At 68.4% G+C, this 15823-nt stretch overlaps 1 protein-coding gene across 2 annotated transcripts in view; it reads left to right on the plus strand.

Annotated features, from left to right (window-relative positions):
• AGAP3 (ArfGAP with GTPase domain, ankyrin repeat and PH domain 3) overlaps positions 1–15823 on the plus strand; it is a gene marked incomplete at both ends in the record, with an annotated part of 73436 nt that overhangs the window by 46815 nt on the left and 10798 nt on the right. For both annotated transcript variants that reach the window (XM_080339882.1, XM_080339883.1), the window contains 6 exons: positions 2437–2495; positions 8362–8449; positions 8623–8708; positions 8987–9128; positions 10400–10534; positions 15638–15765. In XM_080339882.1, coding sequence (XP_080196008.1) covers positions 2437–2495; positions 8362–8449; positions 8623–8708; positions 8987–9128; positions 10400–10534; positions 15638–15765 — 638 coding nt within the window. The remainder of the gene's footprint in view (positions 1–2436; positions 2496–8361; positions 8450–8622; positions 8709–8986; positions 9129–10399; positions 10535–15637; positions 15766–15823) is intronic.

Raw genomic sequence — 15823 nt, forward strand, 5'->3', positions numbered from 1 at the left:
CAGAGGGGCTGTGCCGTGCAGAGGTGCCATGCGGAGGGGCTGTGCCATGCGGAGGGGCTGTGCCGTGCAGAGGTGCCGTGCGGAGGGGCTGTGCCATGCGGAGGGGCTGTGCCGTGCAGAGGTGCTGTGCCGTGCAGAGGTGCCGTGTGGAGGGGCTGTGCCATGCGGAGGGGCTGTGCTGTGCAGAGGTGCTGTGCGGAGGGGCTGTGCCCGGCACTGCCGCTGAGCGGGGTCATCATGGCACGGCCGTGTGCCGGCGGCTCCGGTGCCCACAGACCTGGGCTGTGGCTGCAGATGTGGTGCACAGCAGGTGCTGAGGACAAGCAGGGTGCGCGCGTCGTACACGGGCATTTTGGGCTGAGCCTTTAAATGGCAGTCAGTAATCGAGTGTGTCACACGTGGTTAAATTGGCTGTGGGTCGCAGTTACTTGTTTGGGTCTCTGCTCGCTCGGAGGCCTCTCAGCGAGTCCGGAGTCACAGTGTCAGCGGTGAGCTCTGCGCCTTGGCTAAAACCAGAGACAGGCGGCTCCGTCTGCGCAGCCCGCGCTGCTCCTGGGACAAGGTGACCGTGGCAGCGAGGGCAGGGCTGCGGGTGCTGTGACCCTGGGCAGCCCTGCGCGCCGTGTCCCACAGCCCGTCCTGAGCAGCTGCAGCTCCTGGCCTGGGCGGTGCGTGGGCGGCGGGTGAAGAGCCGGCGGGAGGGCGGCACGAGGAGCTGTGCTGGACGGAGCCAAATCCAGTTGTCGCCGGTCACAAGTGGTGTCCCCAGGGCTCAGGGTCTCCAGTGGCGTCCCCAGGGCTCAGGGTCTCCAGTGGTGTCCCCAGGGCTCAGGGTCACAAGTGGTGTCCCCAGGGCTCAGGGTCTCCAGTGGTGTCCCCAGGGCTCAGGGTCACAAGTGGTGTCGCCAGGGCTCAGGGTCACAAGTGGTGTCCCCAGGGCTCAGAGTCTCCAGTGGTGTCCCCAGGGCTCAGGGTCACAAGTGGTGTCCCCAGGGCTCAGGGTCTCCAGTGGTGTCCCCAGGGCTCAGGGTCACAAGTGGTGTCCCCAGGGCTCAGGGTCTCCAGTGGTGTCCCCAGGGCTCAGGGTCACAAGTGGTGTCCCCAGGGCTCAGGGTCTCCAGTGGTGTCCCCAGGGCTCAGGGTCTCCAGTGGTGTCCCCAGGGCTCAGGGTGGGGCCAGTTCTGTTTAATCTCTCTATCACTGATCTGGATGAGGGACCGAGTGCCCCGCAGTGAGTTTGCAGACAGCACCCAGCAGGGCGGAGCGCTGACGTGCTGCAGGGCGGGAAGGCCGCACAGAGATCTGCCCGGCTGGATCGATGGCCGAGGCCAATGGTCTGAGGGTCACCAAGGCCAATGCCGGGTCCTGCACGTGGGTCACAACAACCCCATGGACGCTGCAGCTGGGAACAGTGGCTGGAAAAGGACCTGGGGTGTTGGTGCCAGTGGCTGAACACGAGCCAGAGGGTGCCCAGTGGCCAAGAGGCCACAGGATCCTGGCTGGTACCAGCACCGGTGTGGCCAGCGGGACCAGGGCTGTGATTGTGCCGCTGTACTTGGCGCTGGTGCGGCCAGACCCCTCATCATCCTGACGCTGTTGGCATCGGGCAGGTGCTGCCCCCTTGTTTGCCCCCAGCCCGTCGCCCTGTGGCTTTGGGCGGGGGACGCTCTCCTGGCCAAGGCACAGCGAGGGCGCCGGCGCTGTGCTCGGGCTGTTCTCCAGGCTCCGGCTCCCGGCGACGCTGCTTTTGTTTGGGGAGCTGTTTGAGCAGCTCCTGGAGACGGTTGCGGTGTGACGGGCGTGTTTGTGATTTGGGCGGCGGGAGCGGGTGTTGTGCACCGCTCAGAGCCCTGCCTGGTTCTGGCAGCCTTCTGGAGCCTGTTGCAGTGTTCTGCAATGGCGTAGCCAACACACCGTTCATTGTGCTCACTTTCAATGGTGAGCATTGCAGCGTGCCCGCAGCCCGTCCCTGCGCCGCCCGCAGCGCTCTGGGCTCTGCGCCGCCGTCGCCTCGCTCCTGGGGCCCTTCACAGCCTGTGCCCCCAGAAAGGCACCTGGTCTCTGGCGCTCCCTCGTGCTGGTGCCTCGGGACGGGACGCTGCAGGGTTTCTGTGCACCCATGGGTGGGGGGTCCCAGTGCTCGGGAGGGGCGCCGCAGGGGTTCTGGGTGGGGGTCCCAGTGCTCGGGAGGGGCGCTGCAGGGGTTCTGGGTGGGGGTCCCAGCCCGCGGTGTGCGCTCGGTGCTGCCGTCCCGGTGCAGCTCTGGCCGCGGAGCCGCTGAGCAGGGGCAGCGTCGGGACCTCGCGCGGCTGCGTCTCTTGAGGCGGCGGGAGGGGGACGGGGCCGTGGGTCCCGCGGGGACGGGGCAGCGGGGCAGGGTCCGTGCTGGGATCTCGAGAGAGACCGCGCTGACCTGCTGATTCCTCCTCTCTGCAGATTCGTTTGTGAACAGCCAGGAATGGACCCTGAGCCGCTCGGTGCCTGAGCTGAAGGTGGTGAGTACTCACAGCTCTGCTCGGATTCCCTGCTTCTCCCCGAGAAAAACCCGGGTTTTAATGTGGAACTGTGTGCGGGTTTCGCCCTCGGGAGGGGAGGGAGGAGCTGGGGGAGGCAATTCTGGGTGGCTGACGCTTGTGAGGGGGTGCTGGTCTGGGGAGCAGACGTGAGGTCAAAAGCTGCTGTTGGAGCAGCTCACCATCCTGCTGGCTGTGGTGGAGCCGTCATTGCCCACGGGTGTGCCGGGCTGGACGTGCCGGCGCCGCGGGAGCAGGGACCAGCCAGCACAGCCGTGCGGCCATGGCTGGCACCCTCCAGCTGCCGGCCCCGCCGGGAACGTGTCCCGCTCCCTCGGGGCCCCGCTGGGGTCAGCCCTGCGTGGCGCTTCCCTGCTCCGTGCTGCGGGGTCAGTGCAGCGGGGTCAGCCCTGCGTGGCGCTTCCCCGCTCTGTGCTGCGGGGTCAGTGCTGCAGGGTCAGTGCTGCGGGGTCAGTGCTGCGGGGTCAGCGCAGCGGGGTCAGCCCTGCGTGGCGCTTCCCCGCTCTGTGCTGCGGGGTCAGTGCTGCGGGGTCAGCGCAGCGGGGTCAGCCCTGCGTGGTGCTTCCCGCTCTGTGCTGCGGGGTCAGTGCTGCGGGGTCAGTGCTGCGGGGTCAGCCCTGCGTGGCGCTTCCCCGCTCCGTGCCGCTGCCTGTGCTGTCCTGCCCTGGGGGATGAACCAACACCTCAGGCGCTTCGTTCTGCCTAAGAGAGGGGACGGAGCTCCGGTCCGTCCGCATAGGGTGAGCGTCCCCGGGCACACGGTTTCCATGCTCCGTGACCCACTGCAGGACGCGGGGCTGTTTCCCGCGCGGTGCCGTTCTGGCTGTGCCAGCTCACCGCGCGGTGTGCAGGTCGGCGTTGCCGGGTGCGCAGGGTGATGTGCGGGAGCAGGCTGGCCTGCCGGGCCCGGGGACAGGGATGGGGACGGGGCGGGTGTCCTTGCGGGGGCAGTCGGGTGTCCATGGAGAGGCCCCTGAGCTGTGGGGCAGTGCTGGGAGGGGTGCTGGGAGCACAGGACACTGCCCAGTGTCTGTGTGTCTGTCCGTGCGTCTGTTCGCCGCCCTGCACGGCTGCCCTGCGAGGCTGTTGGCCCGTCTCCCTTCAGCCCTTTCAACATGAGCTTTTTCGGTGTTAACCCCAGGATCGAGAGCCCTTCCTGCAGCACTCGGCAGCGCGGCGTGCTGCCACGTGTTCTTATCTGCAGCTTAGTAGAAATTAAAACAAACTTTGAATATTCGTTTGTTAGTTTGGCTTGTAAAGTGTGGGTCTGTTCAGAAACGTTCTCGCAGCTGTCCTGTGTGTTGCGTCTGACGTGCGAACGTTCCGCAGGCCGCAGAGCAGGGCTGCAAGACAAACAAACCCGCGGCTTTCAGTTCTTCCTCAGTTAGCGCGGCCTTGGCCCCGTGTTTTCCATGGCGATCTCTCGCTCCGGGGCTCGATGTGGCCGATGCGGCTGTTCTAAGAGCCCGGGGCGGCGCGGAGCGCGGCCCGTCCTGAAGCCCCTTCCCTCTGTCGGGGGCGCTGGGCCGGGGCCCCCGCGGCACGCGGGGCAGGACGGCGCGTGGCTGCGCCGCTGCTCCGGCCGGTTTGCGTGAGGGGTTGAGGAGAGCCGGCGGTCCCGAGCTGCCGGGGCTGCCCGGGGTCCGTTCCGCACCGCACGGCCCGGCTGCCCCGCCGCACCGGCCCCGCGGTGCCTCCCGCCCCCGCAGCGCCGTCCCCGTCCCGCAGCGCCCGGCCCTTCTCCCAGGGCTCTGCAGACACGTTGGGCTTTGAGCCAGCGCCTGCGTTTGCCCAGCGCGGGGGCAGGGACAGGGCCCCTCGTGGCGCTGTCCCGGCGTCTGTGTGGGATCGCTAAACGGCTGAGACGTGGCACGGAACGTTCCCGGGCTTCTCTGCCTTCCCGTTGTCCAGCAGCGCTCCCCTTGGCACCCCCTGTCATGCGGTGCCGGGCCGGCTCCGTGTGCCGAGCTGCTCCGGCGCAGCCGGGCCGGCTCAGTGTGCCGAGCTGCTCCGGTGTGGCTGGGCCGGCTCCGTGTGCCGAGCTGCTCCGGTGCGGCCGGGCCAGCTCAGTGTGCCGAGCTGCTCCTGTGCAGCCGGGCCAGCTCAGTGTGCCGAGCTGCTCCGGTGTGGCTGGGCCGGCTCCGTGTGCCGAGCTGCTCCGGTGTGGCTGGGCCAGCTCAGTGTGCCAAGCTGCTCTGGTGTGGCCGGGCCGGCTCCGTGTGCCGAGCTGCTCCGATGTGGCTGGGCCAGCTCCGTGTGCCGAGCTGCTCCGGTGTGGCCGGGCTGGCTCCGTGTGCCGAGCTGCTCCGGTGCGGCCGGGCCGGCTCAGTGTGCCGAGCTGCTCCGGTGCGGCCGGGCCGGCTCCATCCTCGTCCTGCCCATGCAATGCTTCACCCCGTGCACTGTGCGCCCCCGTGACAACGTGGCTGAACCAAATGCCATCCCGGTGCGGGGCAGACGCAGGGTCTGGTGGTGACGGCAGAGCCGCGAAGCACCCTCTCTGTGTCTGCTCTGCCAGCCCTTGTCCCCAGGGCGACCCTCACTGACCCCAGACTCCCAGGCCCGTGGTGCGGAGCCCCCGACGTTGCTGGGGGTGTGTGCTGGCACAGGGGCACCGGCACAGCCCTGTCCCACCGGCACAGCCCTGTCCCACGGGTGCTGGGGTCGCGCCGCTCGCTGCCGTGCCCGTGTTCCCGTTCCACCGGCGCTCGCTGCACTTTCTCTGAGGTTTTAACAGCTCTGTGGATGTACGTTGTGCTCGGCCGTTTTTCCCACCGCGGCTGTGTCCCGTGGTGCGGGCTGCGGGGAGGCTGTGCTGCGCCCGTCCTGCACAGGGCGCTGCTGGGGTCGCGGCCCCACGCCCGCCCCGGGTGCTGTGGATGTCGCTGGCCGGTGAGGCGCGGCCGCGTCCCCTCGCGCTCCCACGGGCCGGGCGGGAGGTTCCCGTGGTGCCTGCACGCCCCGCTGCTTCGGTCACTGCCTCCGTGTCGCGTTCCCCACGGCGCTCAGCTCTGCTGGCGCTTGTCTGTAGCGCCAGCTGGGCTGGAGGAGAAGGCGAAGCAGAAGCTGGTTTCAGCAGACCGGGCTCCAGATCTTGGCTGTAACAGCGTCTCAGTGCAGCCTCCGCCCGTGCTTAGGGAGGCGGACGCTGCTGGGTGTTGAAGCCGTGGCGCGGGGCGCCAGGCCGGCTCAGGGACGCCCTGCTGGCTGAGGTTCCCCAGGACGGAGCTGTGGCCGGCCTGGCTCCGTGTCCCCGTGTCCCCGCGTCCCCGTGTCCCTGTGCTCACGCTGCCCCGAGGCGGAGCCGCAGCGAGGGTGGGCTGCAGGGGAACCATCTGTCCTGAGCACGGGCTGCAGTGTCCGTGTGGCCCCTGCGTGTCTGTGTAACCCCCGTGTGCCATGGAAACCCCTACGTGTCCATGTAACCCTCGTGTGCCATGGAAACCCCTACGTGTCCATGTAACCCCCGTGTGCCATGGAAACCCCTACGTGTCCATGTAACCCCCGTGTGCCATGGAAACCCCTACGTGTCCATGTAACCCCCGTGTGCCATGGAAACCCCTGCGTGTCCGTGTAACCTTTGTGTGCCATGGAAACCCCTACGTGTCCGTGTAACCCTTGTGTGCCATGGAAACCCCTGCGTGTCCGTGTAACCCCCGTGTGCCATGGAAACCCCTGCGTGTCCGTGTAACCCCCGTGTGCCATGGAAACCCCTACGTGTCCGTGTAACCCTTGTGTGCCATGGAAACCCCTACGTGTCCGTGTAACCCCCGTGTGCCATGGAAACCCCTGCGTGTCCGTGTAACCCCCGTGTGCCATGGAAACCCCTGCGTGTCCGTGTAACCTTTGTGTGCCATGGAAACCCCTACGTGTCCGTGTAACCCTTGTGTGCCATGGAAACCCCTACGTGTCCGTGTAACCCCCGTGTGCCATGGAAACCCCTGCGTGTCCGTGTAACCCCCGTGTGCCATGGAAACCCCTACGTGTCCGTGTAACCCCTACGTGTCCATGTAACCCCTGTGTGTCCTTATAACCCCTACGTGTCCATGTAACCCCTGTGCGTCCATGTAACCCCTGTGGGTCCGTGTAACCCCTCCGTGTCCGTGTAACCCCTCCGTGTCCGCAGAGGGCTCAGCCCCAGAGCACGCGTGTGTTACGTGCGGGTTTGCAGCGGGACCTGTTCTCAGCGGTGCCGATGTGCCGGGTGCGGTCCGCGGTTGCCGCTGCGGGTGCCAGGATGGACAGTGAGCGTGCGCCCGGCCTGCCTGCGGGAGCACCGTGTCCTGCGCCGCCCGTGCCGTGGTCCTGGGCCCCGGTCCTGCCGCTCGCTGGCTGCGCGCGGCGTGGCCACGGCAGGAGCCGGCCGGGGGTCCCGCTCCCCGGTGCCACCGGCGGGTCCCCCTGTGCCGGGGCGTGCGGAGCCGGCGGGACCCAGTGCCCGCGGCAGCTGGAGAACCGGCCTGGCAGTGACTCATGGGCCCGGCTCAGCCCTTAACCTGCCCTTTGGTGCCACAGGCGGCTTTACCGTTCCCAGCCGCGCCTCTCTCCTCCCTCGTCTTTTGGCGCTGGTGTGGCTGCGTGTGGCTGTGCCGCAGGCCTGCCGGTGACCGAGCGGCTTTGGAAACAGCACCGCAAACGGGTGCTGGACCAGGCTGCTGGTTCTTCATCCCTTCTGCTCCGTGGTGGCACAGGCCATGGCGGTGGCGCAGACCATGTGCCTGTTGGACATTTTCATCATAAAGGTGCCACATTTCTGCGTGAGGCTCCCTGTGCAGAAACGAGCCTGGTGCTCCGGCAGACACGAGCGCCCGGCACGTGCCCGGGGCGCCTCCTGGCCCGGCCGCGGGTGGGGGGTGCAAGGTCAGCAGTGTCCAAGCGCTTCGGGGTCACTGTGCGTTTGCTGTGGCGCAGGCGGGACACGCGGGGCGGTGGGTTCCCCAGCCCCGTCGGGGTGTGTGTGCAGGGCTGTCTGGCTGTGCTGGTAGATGTTCCGGACTCTCAGGGCTGGTGCAGCAGCCCATTCCCACGCTCACCGGCTGCTCTGGGCGGGGGGCAGGACCCCGGCAGCGGGTCCCGTCGGCTCCGCGCTGCATGGCCCGCGGTGCAGGGGCAGCTGGGCAGCCTGAACGGGGGCTCTGCAGGGGGAGGAGGTGCCGTCCAGCCCAGGGCCGCCCTCCACCGGCGGCCGGGCCCTGCACCCGCCCTCGGGCCCCGGAGGGTTCTCCAGCTGCTGGGAAGGTGTTGACACGGGACGGGGCTGTCGGGGTGACGCACCCCAGGACAGCGGTTCACCGTGCGAGGGGGTGATCTGACCGACAGACCCCTGGCCAGGTTAGATGCTGGTGCTGGGTACCGTTATCTTTCAGCTGGGTTTGAGGGCGGCACTCGGTGTGGCTCTGTGCGGCACAGCCGGCTCCAGCGGGCGTCGCGCGGTCGGTCCGGCAGACCCTGGGCAGCGAGGGCCGGCGCTGAGCCCCCGCCGGGACCCGTCCCCTCTGCAGGGCTGGCGCGCGCTGTGACCCCCCACACTGGGGCCGCGGGAAGGGTTTTCCTTCTGAGGTGACTGTGGGGGGAGAGGGTCCCCGAGGAGCAGAAGCGCCGTGGGAGGAGCCACCACGGTGCTGCTGGGGTTGCAGCTGTTTGGGGGAGTACGAGGGTCCTCAGCACCCCAGGACCTGCTGCCCCACCCACAGACCAGTGCCCGTCCCCAGGCCCCTCACCGAGTCCCTGTGCCCTCTCGGGCCATCTCTGCCCCCGCCGCGCGTGCGCGCGTGTCCCCGTGCAGGGCTGCGGGCGAGCGGCCGGGTGACGTGTCCCTCTGTTCCAGGGCATCGTGGGGAACCTGTCCAGCGGGAAGTCGGCGCTGGTGCACCGCTACCTGACCGGCACCTACGTGCAGGAGGAGTCTCCGGAGGGTAAGGTCTGGTTCCCGGGGCGCGGGGCTCTGCTTCTCGCTCCGGTCCCTGGCTCTGAAGACGACCCCATCTCCGCGCCACGTCTGCCGCTGCCGCCGGCTCTGCAGCCCCGGCCCTCGCCGGGGTCCTGCTCGCTGCGCTGGCCTGACCCGCGGCCCTGCTCTCTTCCCAAGGTGGCCGGTTTAAGAAGGAGATCGTGGTGGACGGGCAGAGTTACTTGCTGCTGATTCGGGATGAAGGGGGCCCCCCCGAACTCCAGGTAGGAGAGCGGTCCCCTCCCAGCCCGTGCTGCGGGGGCTCCTGGGAGGGACCTGCCCGGCCGCTCCGGGGAGCGCGTTCCGGAGTGAACAGCCGTGCCTGGGCGGGCGCTGCCCTGTGGTGACGCTGCCCAGGGCCCGGCTGCGGCGCCGGAGCTTGTGCCAGGGCCGGGGGTGAGCGCGCGGCTGAGCGGCCGCGGTGCCCACGTGCTGGCCCTGGCGGCCCCGGCTCGGGGCTCCGCGCTCCATCCGGGCTGTGACGCCCGTGTCTCTCCCGCAGTTTGCTGCCTGGGTCGATGCCGTGGTGTTTGTGTTCAGCCTGGAGGACGAGATCAGCTTCCAGACCGTGTACAACTACTACCTGCGGCTCTGCAGCTACCGGAACACGGCCGAGGTGCCCATGGTGCTGGTGGGCACGCAGGGTGAGCGCGGGCTGGCGGGGCTGCTCCCCAAACCCGCCCTCCCCGCGTCCTCCCTGCTCGCTCCGGAGCACGGGGGACGTGTCCCCGCTGGCAAGGAAGCGCGGGGGTGGTGGCGCTGTGAGCGTGTTCGGATCTGTCACCAGACGGCGGTGGGACGGGCTGCGGTGTCTGCTCCACCGCACAGCCAGCGTCCCTCCGGGAGCTGGGCTGCCTGCGGTCCTGGCGCGGAGGGGACACAGAGCAGCAGGGACAGAGGACGCCGGGAAACGGCCTGGGCGGGACGCGGTTCCTGAGCCCTGCAGCCTGGTCCTGGTGCAGGAGGAGCTCCGAGGCCGGGGAGCAGCAGTGTGGGAGGCACTGGCGCTGGAGCCCCATTAGGAGTAGAACAAAGTTGATAAGCTTTGGATATTTGGAGATTGTGGAATTAGCATTAGGACTGAGTGATGCTGGTTCAGGGCTGGGCTGGGGGTGCAGGGGAGGCTCGGGGGTCCCGCGTCCCAGGTCACAGCCTTGGCATGGTCACACTGAACAGCCCGACAGGCACGTGGAGGGGACTTGGTCCCAGCGCCAGTCCCCGCGCTCCCCGGCGCCTCCCCAGGGTTCGCTCACAGGCCGCGCTTGTCCCCGCGTGTCTGCCCGCTCGGATTGCTCTTGGGAAGGCGCTTTCCCCCGCGCCAGCTCTGCGCAGCCGTCTGGGGGACAGATTCCGCCTGTTTCTCAGGGTTGTCCCCCGAGGCCTCAGCTGGCAGCGTCCTGGCAGAGCCGTCGTTCCCGGTGAACCGAGGCTGAGCGCGCCGGCTGGTCACAGCCCCGTGACCGGTGACACCGACAGATGGTGACACCGATTGTTCCAACGCATGTCAGCGTGTGCACTCTTGTGCGCACGGGCTGGAGCTGCGCCCAGGGTCGGGCTGCGGGCACCTGTGCCCCAGCGCTGCGCTGTCACCGCGTCCTGCTGTCCCCAGGACACGGGCGTGATGCTCGTGGCATGTCCCGGTCCCACCCGGGCTGCCCGGCGTCCCCCGCCCGCCTCCCACCGCTGCTGTCTGCACGAGCGTCGGGGCTGGACGCTTGGGAGAGCTGAATAAGGTTCATTTAAAAACCAGCTCATTTAAGAAATCCATCATTCTGCGAGCGTGGACTTGTGGAATGCGTGTGCAGGACAGGGCTGTGCTCGGGGTCAGTGTGTGCGGCGGGGGACGGAGTCCCGGAGCGTGCCCTGCGTCGGGGGCCACGGGCACCGTTCAGCCTCCTCTCCCCTCGCTTTCCAGATGCCATCAGCGCTACGAACCCCCGGGTTATTGACGACTCTCGGGCACGGAAGCTTTCCAATGATCTGAAGCGCTGCACGTACTACGAGACCTGTGCCACCTACGGACTGAACGTGGAGAGAGTCTTCCAGGACGGTAACTGCAGGGCTGTCCGGGCGGGACGGGCAGCGGGCTGTCCTCACAAACCTCCGGCCCGGCACGCCGGCGTGCTGCTGCGGGGCCGCGGGAGCTGGGCCCCTGCCGGTGCTCTGTGCCATAGCTGCGCACACGGACCTGCTCCGAGAAGCGAGACGGTGCGCTGTGTGCGGCACGGGGCTGACCGGCACGGGGCTGACCGGCACGGGGGTGACCGGCACGGGGCTGACCGGCACAGGGCTGACCGGCACGGAGGTGACCGGCACGGAGGTGACCGGCACGGGGCTGACTGACACGGGGGAGCACCTCTGCTCAGCACTTGCGCAGAGGGCTGCAGGGGATGGTGCACCTGCGGGCTGTGCAGGCACCCGTCTGCATGGGCCTGCAGAGGATGCACCGTCTGTGGGAGCCTGAAGGGGATGCACTGTCTGCAGGAGCCTGCAGAGGATGCACTGTCTGCGGGGGCCTGCAGGGGATGCACCATCTGCAGGGGATGCACCATCTGCAGGGGATGCACCGTCTGCAGGGGATGCACCATCTGCAGGGGATGCACCGTCTGCAGGGGATGCACTGTCTGCAGGGGATACACCGTCTGTAGGGGATGCACTGTCTGCAGCAGGCCCATGAGGCTGCAGAGGAGGTTTTGGCTGCGTCTCCTGGAGGAGAGCAGGGAGCAGAGCAGAACCTTTGGTTGCAGAGGTGGGGCGGCTGTTTCTGCTGTGGCCGGCAGGAGCGAGCGCCCGCAGGGTGCTGGGCTGTGTCTGTCGGTCTGTCCGTGGCCCGTCCGTGCGGCGGGGGAGCAGGAGCGGGTCTGTCCGTGTGAGGAGCGGAGCGGCTGGGGAGTGCCGGGGGAGCGGGGCTGCAAGGGGGGCGCTCAGGCGGGTGCTGTGCGCTGTGCGCTGTGCGCTGTGCGCCGGGCAGCGGGGTCCGTGGGGGCGGCGTTGCAGCGTCTGTCAGCGCTGCAGCAGCGCACAAACAGCGAGAGCACTGGAAAAGCCACAAAATTAATCGAAGGCTGGAGATACCTGATAGTGAGGCACTAAAAGAGCTTATTCATTCAATACATCGAAAAGGAGGTTGAGAGGTGACTTGATTACAGTGTAAGAACATCCGTGTACATGAGGAGGAAATGCCAGGACTGTGCCGGCCAGAGAGGGTTAATGCCAGAAGGTAACGCCGGTCAGATGCAGGTTTTGAAGAACCACTACTTTGTCATTAGCGGCCCTCTCGTCATTAACCGATGGACAGAAGCACAGGGCAGCGCTGTGCTCTGCGTCTCTTGTACTTCATTCAAACGCAGACCTGTCCATGACACGTGTCCTGTGCCTCCATGACACGTGTCCTGTCCCTCCATGCTCGTGTCCTGTCCCTCCGTGCTCGTGTCCTGTGCCTCCATGACACGTGTCCTGTCCCTCCGTGCTCGTGTCCTGTCCCTCCGTGCTCGTGTCCTGTGCCTCCATGACACGTGTCCTGTCCCTCCGTGCTCGTGTCCTGTCCCTCCGTGCTCGTGTCCTGTGCCTCCATGACACGTGTCCTGTCCCGCGGTGCCACGCGGTGCCGTGTGCCTGCTGGTGACATTGGCCGGTGCCAGTGCCTGTTTGCCGAGGCTGCTCTGGAGAGAGCGCTGTGCTGACCGGGAGCTGAGGGAGCAGCGGGACCCAGTGTCTCATGGGGCTTGGGAGTCAGCCCCAGGTGCTGGGTGCTCACAGGTGCAGGATCACACACATCATGGAACTGCAGAATCGTGGAGTCACAGCTGGTTGGTGTGGGAGGGACCTTCCCAGCCCCCAGTGCCCCCCCTGCCATGACAGGGACATCGTCACCAGCTCAGGGTGCTCAGACCCCATCCAGCCTGGTCTGGGGTGTCTCGGGGATGGTTCATCCACCCCTCTCTGGGTACCTGGGCCAGGCTCTCATCACCCCCACAGGGAAGAATTTCTTCCTTTTATCTGATCTCAATCTCCCGTCTTCCAGTTTAAAGCCTTCGCCCCTTGTCCTGTCACCACGTGCCCTTGTCAGGAGTCCCTTTCCAGCTTTGCTGTAGGTCCCTTCAGGTACCGGAGGCTGCTCTAAGGTCTCCCCGTGGTGAGATCCCAGAGGCTGGTGTAAGGGTGGCAGGAATTGCCGCTGCGCAAGTCTGGGTGCTGGTGAAGAGGCTGAACCCGTGCCTGGCGAGCAGGAGGGCGGAGGCCACGCGGGGATGCCTCGGTGAGGGCTGCCGAGGTTTCCTCACCGCCGTGCCGGCCGCACCATTAGCTCGTTGCTGGCGCTGCGGGTGCAGGGCAGCGGGCACAGCCTCTGCGGGGCGCTGTGCCTCTGCGGGGCGCTGTGCCTCTGCGGGGCGCTGTGCCTCTGTGGGGCCCTGTGCTTCTGTGGGGCGCTGTGCCGCTGCGGGGCGCTGTGCCTCTGCGGGGTGCTGTGCCTCTGCGGGGCGCTGTGCCTCTGCGGGGTGCTGTGCCTCTGCGAGGCGCTGTGCCGCTGCGGGGCGCTGTGCCTCTGTGGGGCCCTGTGCCTCTGCGGGGCGCTGTGCCGCTGTGGGGCGCTGTGCCTCTGCGGGCGCTGTGCCTCTGCGGGGTCCTGTGCCTCTGCGGGGCGCTGTGCCGCTGCGGGGTGCTGTGCCTCTGCGGGCGCTGTGCCTCTGCGGGGTCCTGTGCCTCTGCGGGGTCCTGTGCCGCTGCTGCCCCGTGTTCCTGACCCTGGCCCAACGCGGAGCTGCCGGCGCCGGGGGAGGGGGCTCCCAGAGCCGGCGTGGGGCTGGCGGCGCACGGGGCAGCGAGCAGGACGAGCAGCGGTTCGGTCATTCGTGGGACCGCGCACAGCTGGGAGCTGGGCAGGCCCGCCCTGTCAGCGAGCAGGTGGCCGGAGCGCCCGTCCTGTGTCCCTGCACGGGACACGGCGCATGGCGCACGGCTTGAGGGGACACGGCTGTGAGAGGACACGGGACACGGCTGTGAGGGGTCACAGGACACAGCTGTGAGGGGACACGGCACATGGTGTGAGGGGACACGGCACATGGTGTGAGGGGACACGGCACACGGCTGTGGGGGGACACAGGACATAGCTGTGAGGGGTCACGGCACACGTCCACAAGGGGACAGGCTCTTGCGGTTGCCGTTGGCATCTGACACTTCCGGGGGCTGGTCACACCGCGCGTGGTGCCGCGTGTTCCTGGAGGGGCAGGCGGCAGCTCCCGTAGCCTGGCGGGGCTGGCGGGGCTCCCGGTGCTCCAGGCGCGCTCGTCTGGCGGCTCCTGCCCCGTGTGCTGGGGGCACCGGCCAGCGTGCCAGAGAAACGCGGAACGGCGCCGTGCTCTGACCCGGCCCCGCTGTTCGCTGCTCTCTGCTCAAGGTGTTGATTTCCAGAAGAGGCAGGAGGCGGGGAAGCTGAGACGCAGTTCTTGGCTGTTGGCACCAGGCAGCGAGGTCACAGGAGCTGGGGGACTTGTTCTCACCTTGGTTTGTCCCACAGCTGGAGACGGTGAGGGTGACAAGGGCGCGGGCTGGCGGAGGTGACGTGGGCCAGGCTGTGTATCTCGGTGACTGACTCGTGTAGCGGCGGTGAGGGGGTGATCAAGAGGTGACGCTGGCTGCCCCGGGCTCCGGGGCCCCTCGGTGCCCACGCGAAGCCGCTGCTCTGTGTGACAGCCGGTGGCCGCTGGGCCGCAGCGTGAGCGGGGACCTGCCCTGCCATGGAGCAGCCACACCGGGGCTGCCCCTCCGTGTCTGAGTGCCGGGGCTGCCCCTCCGTGTCCCAGTGCCGGGGCTGCCCCTCCGTGTCTGAGTGCCGGGGCTACCCCTCCGTGTCCCAGTGCCGGGGCTGCCCCTCCGTGTCTGAGTGCCGGGGCTGCCCCTCCATATCCGAGTGCCGGGGCTACCCCTCCGTGTCCCAGTGCCGGGGCTGCCCCTCCATATCCGAGTGCCGGGGCTGCCCCTCCGTGTCCCAGTGCCGGGGCTGCCCCTCCATATCCGAGTGCCGGGGCTGCCCCTCCGTGTCTGAGTGCCGGGGCTGCCCCTCCATATCCGAGTGCCGGGGCTGCCCCTCCGTGTCCCAGTGCCGGGGCTGCCCCTCCGTGTCCCAGTGCCGGGGCTGCCCCTCCATATCCGAGTGCTGGGGCTGCCCCTCCGTGTCCCAGTGCCGGGGCTGCCCCTCCATATCCGAGTGCCGGGGCTACCCCTCCGTGTCCCAGTGCCGGGGCTGCCCCTCCATATCCGAGTGCCGGGGCTGCCCCTCCGTGTCTGAGTGCCGAGGCTGCCCCTCCGTGTCCCAGTGCCGGGGCTGCCCCTCCATATCCGAGTGCCGGGGCTGCCCCTCCGGGTCCCAGTGCCGGGGCTGCCCCTCCATATCCGAGTGCCGGGGCTGCCCCTCCGTGTCCCAGTGCCGGGGCTGCCCCTCCATATCCGAGTGCTGGGGCTGCCCCTCCGTGTCCCAGTGCCGCGGCTGCCCCTCCATATCCGAGTGCCGGGGCTGCCCCTCCGTGTCCCAGTGCCGGGGCTGCCCCTCCGTGTCCCAGTGCCGGGGCTGCCCCTCCGTGTCTGAGTGCCGGGGCTGCCCCTCCGTGTCTGAGTGCCGGGGCTGCCCCTCCGTGTCCCAGTGCCGGGGCTGCCCCTCCATATCCGAGTGCCGGGGCTGCCCCTCCGTGTCCCAGTGCCGGGGCTGCCCCTCCATATCCGAGTGCTGGGGCTGCCCCTCCGTGTCCCAGTGCCGCGGCTGCCCCTCCGTATCCGAGTGCTGGGGCTGCCCCTCTGTGTCTCAGTGCCGGGGCTGCCCCTCCGTGTCTGAGTGCCGGGGCTGCCCCTCCATATCCGAGTGCCGGGGCTGCCCCTCCGTGTCCCAGTGCCGGGGCTGCCCCTCCGTGTCTGAGTGCCGGGGCTGCCCCTCCGTATCCGAGTGCTGGGGCTGCCCCTCTGTGTCTCAGTGCCGGGGCTGCCCCTCTGTGTCCAAGTGCCGGGGCTGCCGAGGCGGGGCGGCTGTGCCGCACAAACCCTCCTCCTCACGCCGGCTGGTGCGCTCTGAGCCCCAGGTGCTGCCCTAAGGCAGACGAAGGGTGCGCGGGTGGAGAGCGCGGCTCTCTGGACTCTGACCCTGCCTGTCTCCCTTTTGCAGTGGCTCAGAAGGTGGTGGCTCTCCGGAAGAAGCAGCAGCTCTCCATCGGTCCCTGCAAGTCCCTGCCCAACTCTCCCAGCCACTCGTCTGTCTCTGCAGCCTCCATTCCTTCCGTTCACATCAACCAGGTGGGAAACGGGGATGGGGAAAGCCAGGCACCCCCAAGCTTTCGCAGCCCCCCGGTCC

The sequence above is a fragment of the Nesoenas mayeri genome, assembly GCF_963082525.1.
Source record: "Nesoenas mayeri genome assembly, chromosome: 2".
In the NCBI taxonomy this organism is placed as follows: Eukaryota; Metazoa; Chordata; class Aves; order Columbiformes; family Columbidae; genus Nesoenas; species Nesoenas mayeri.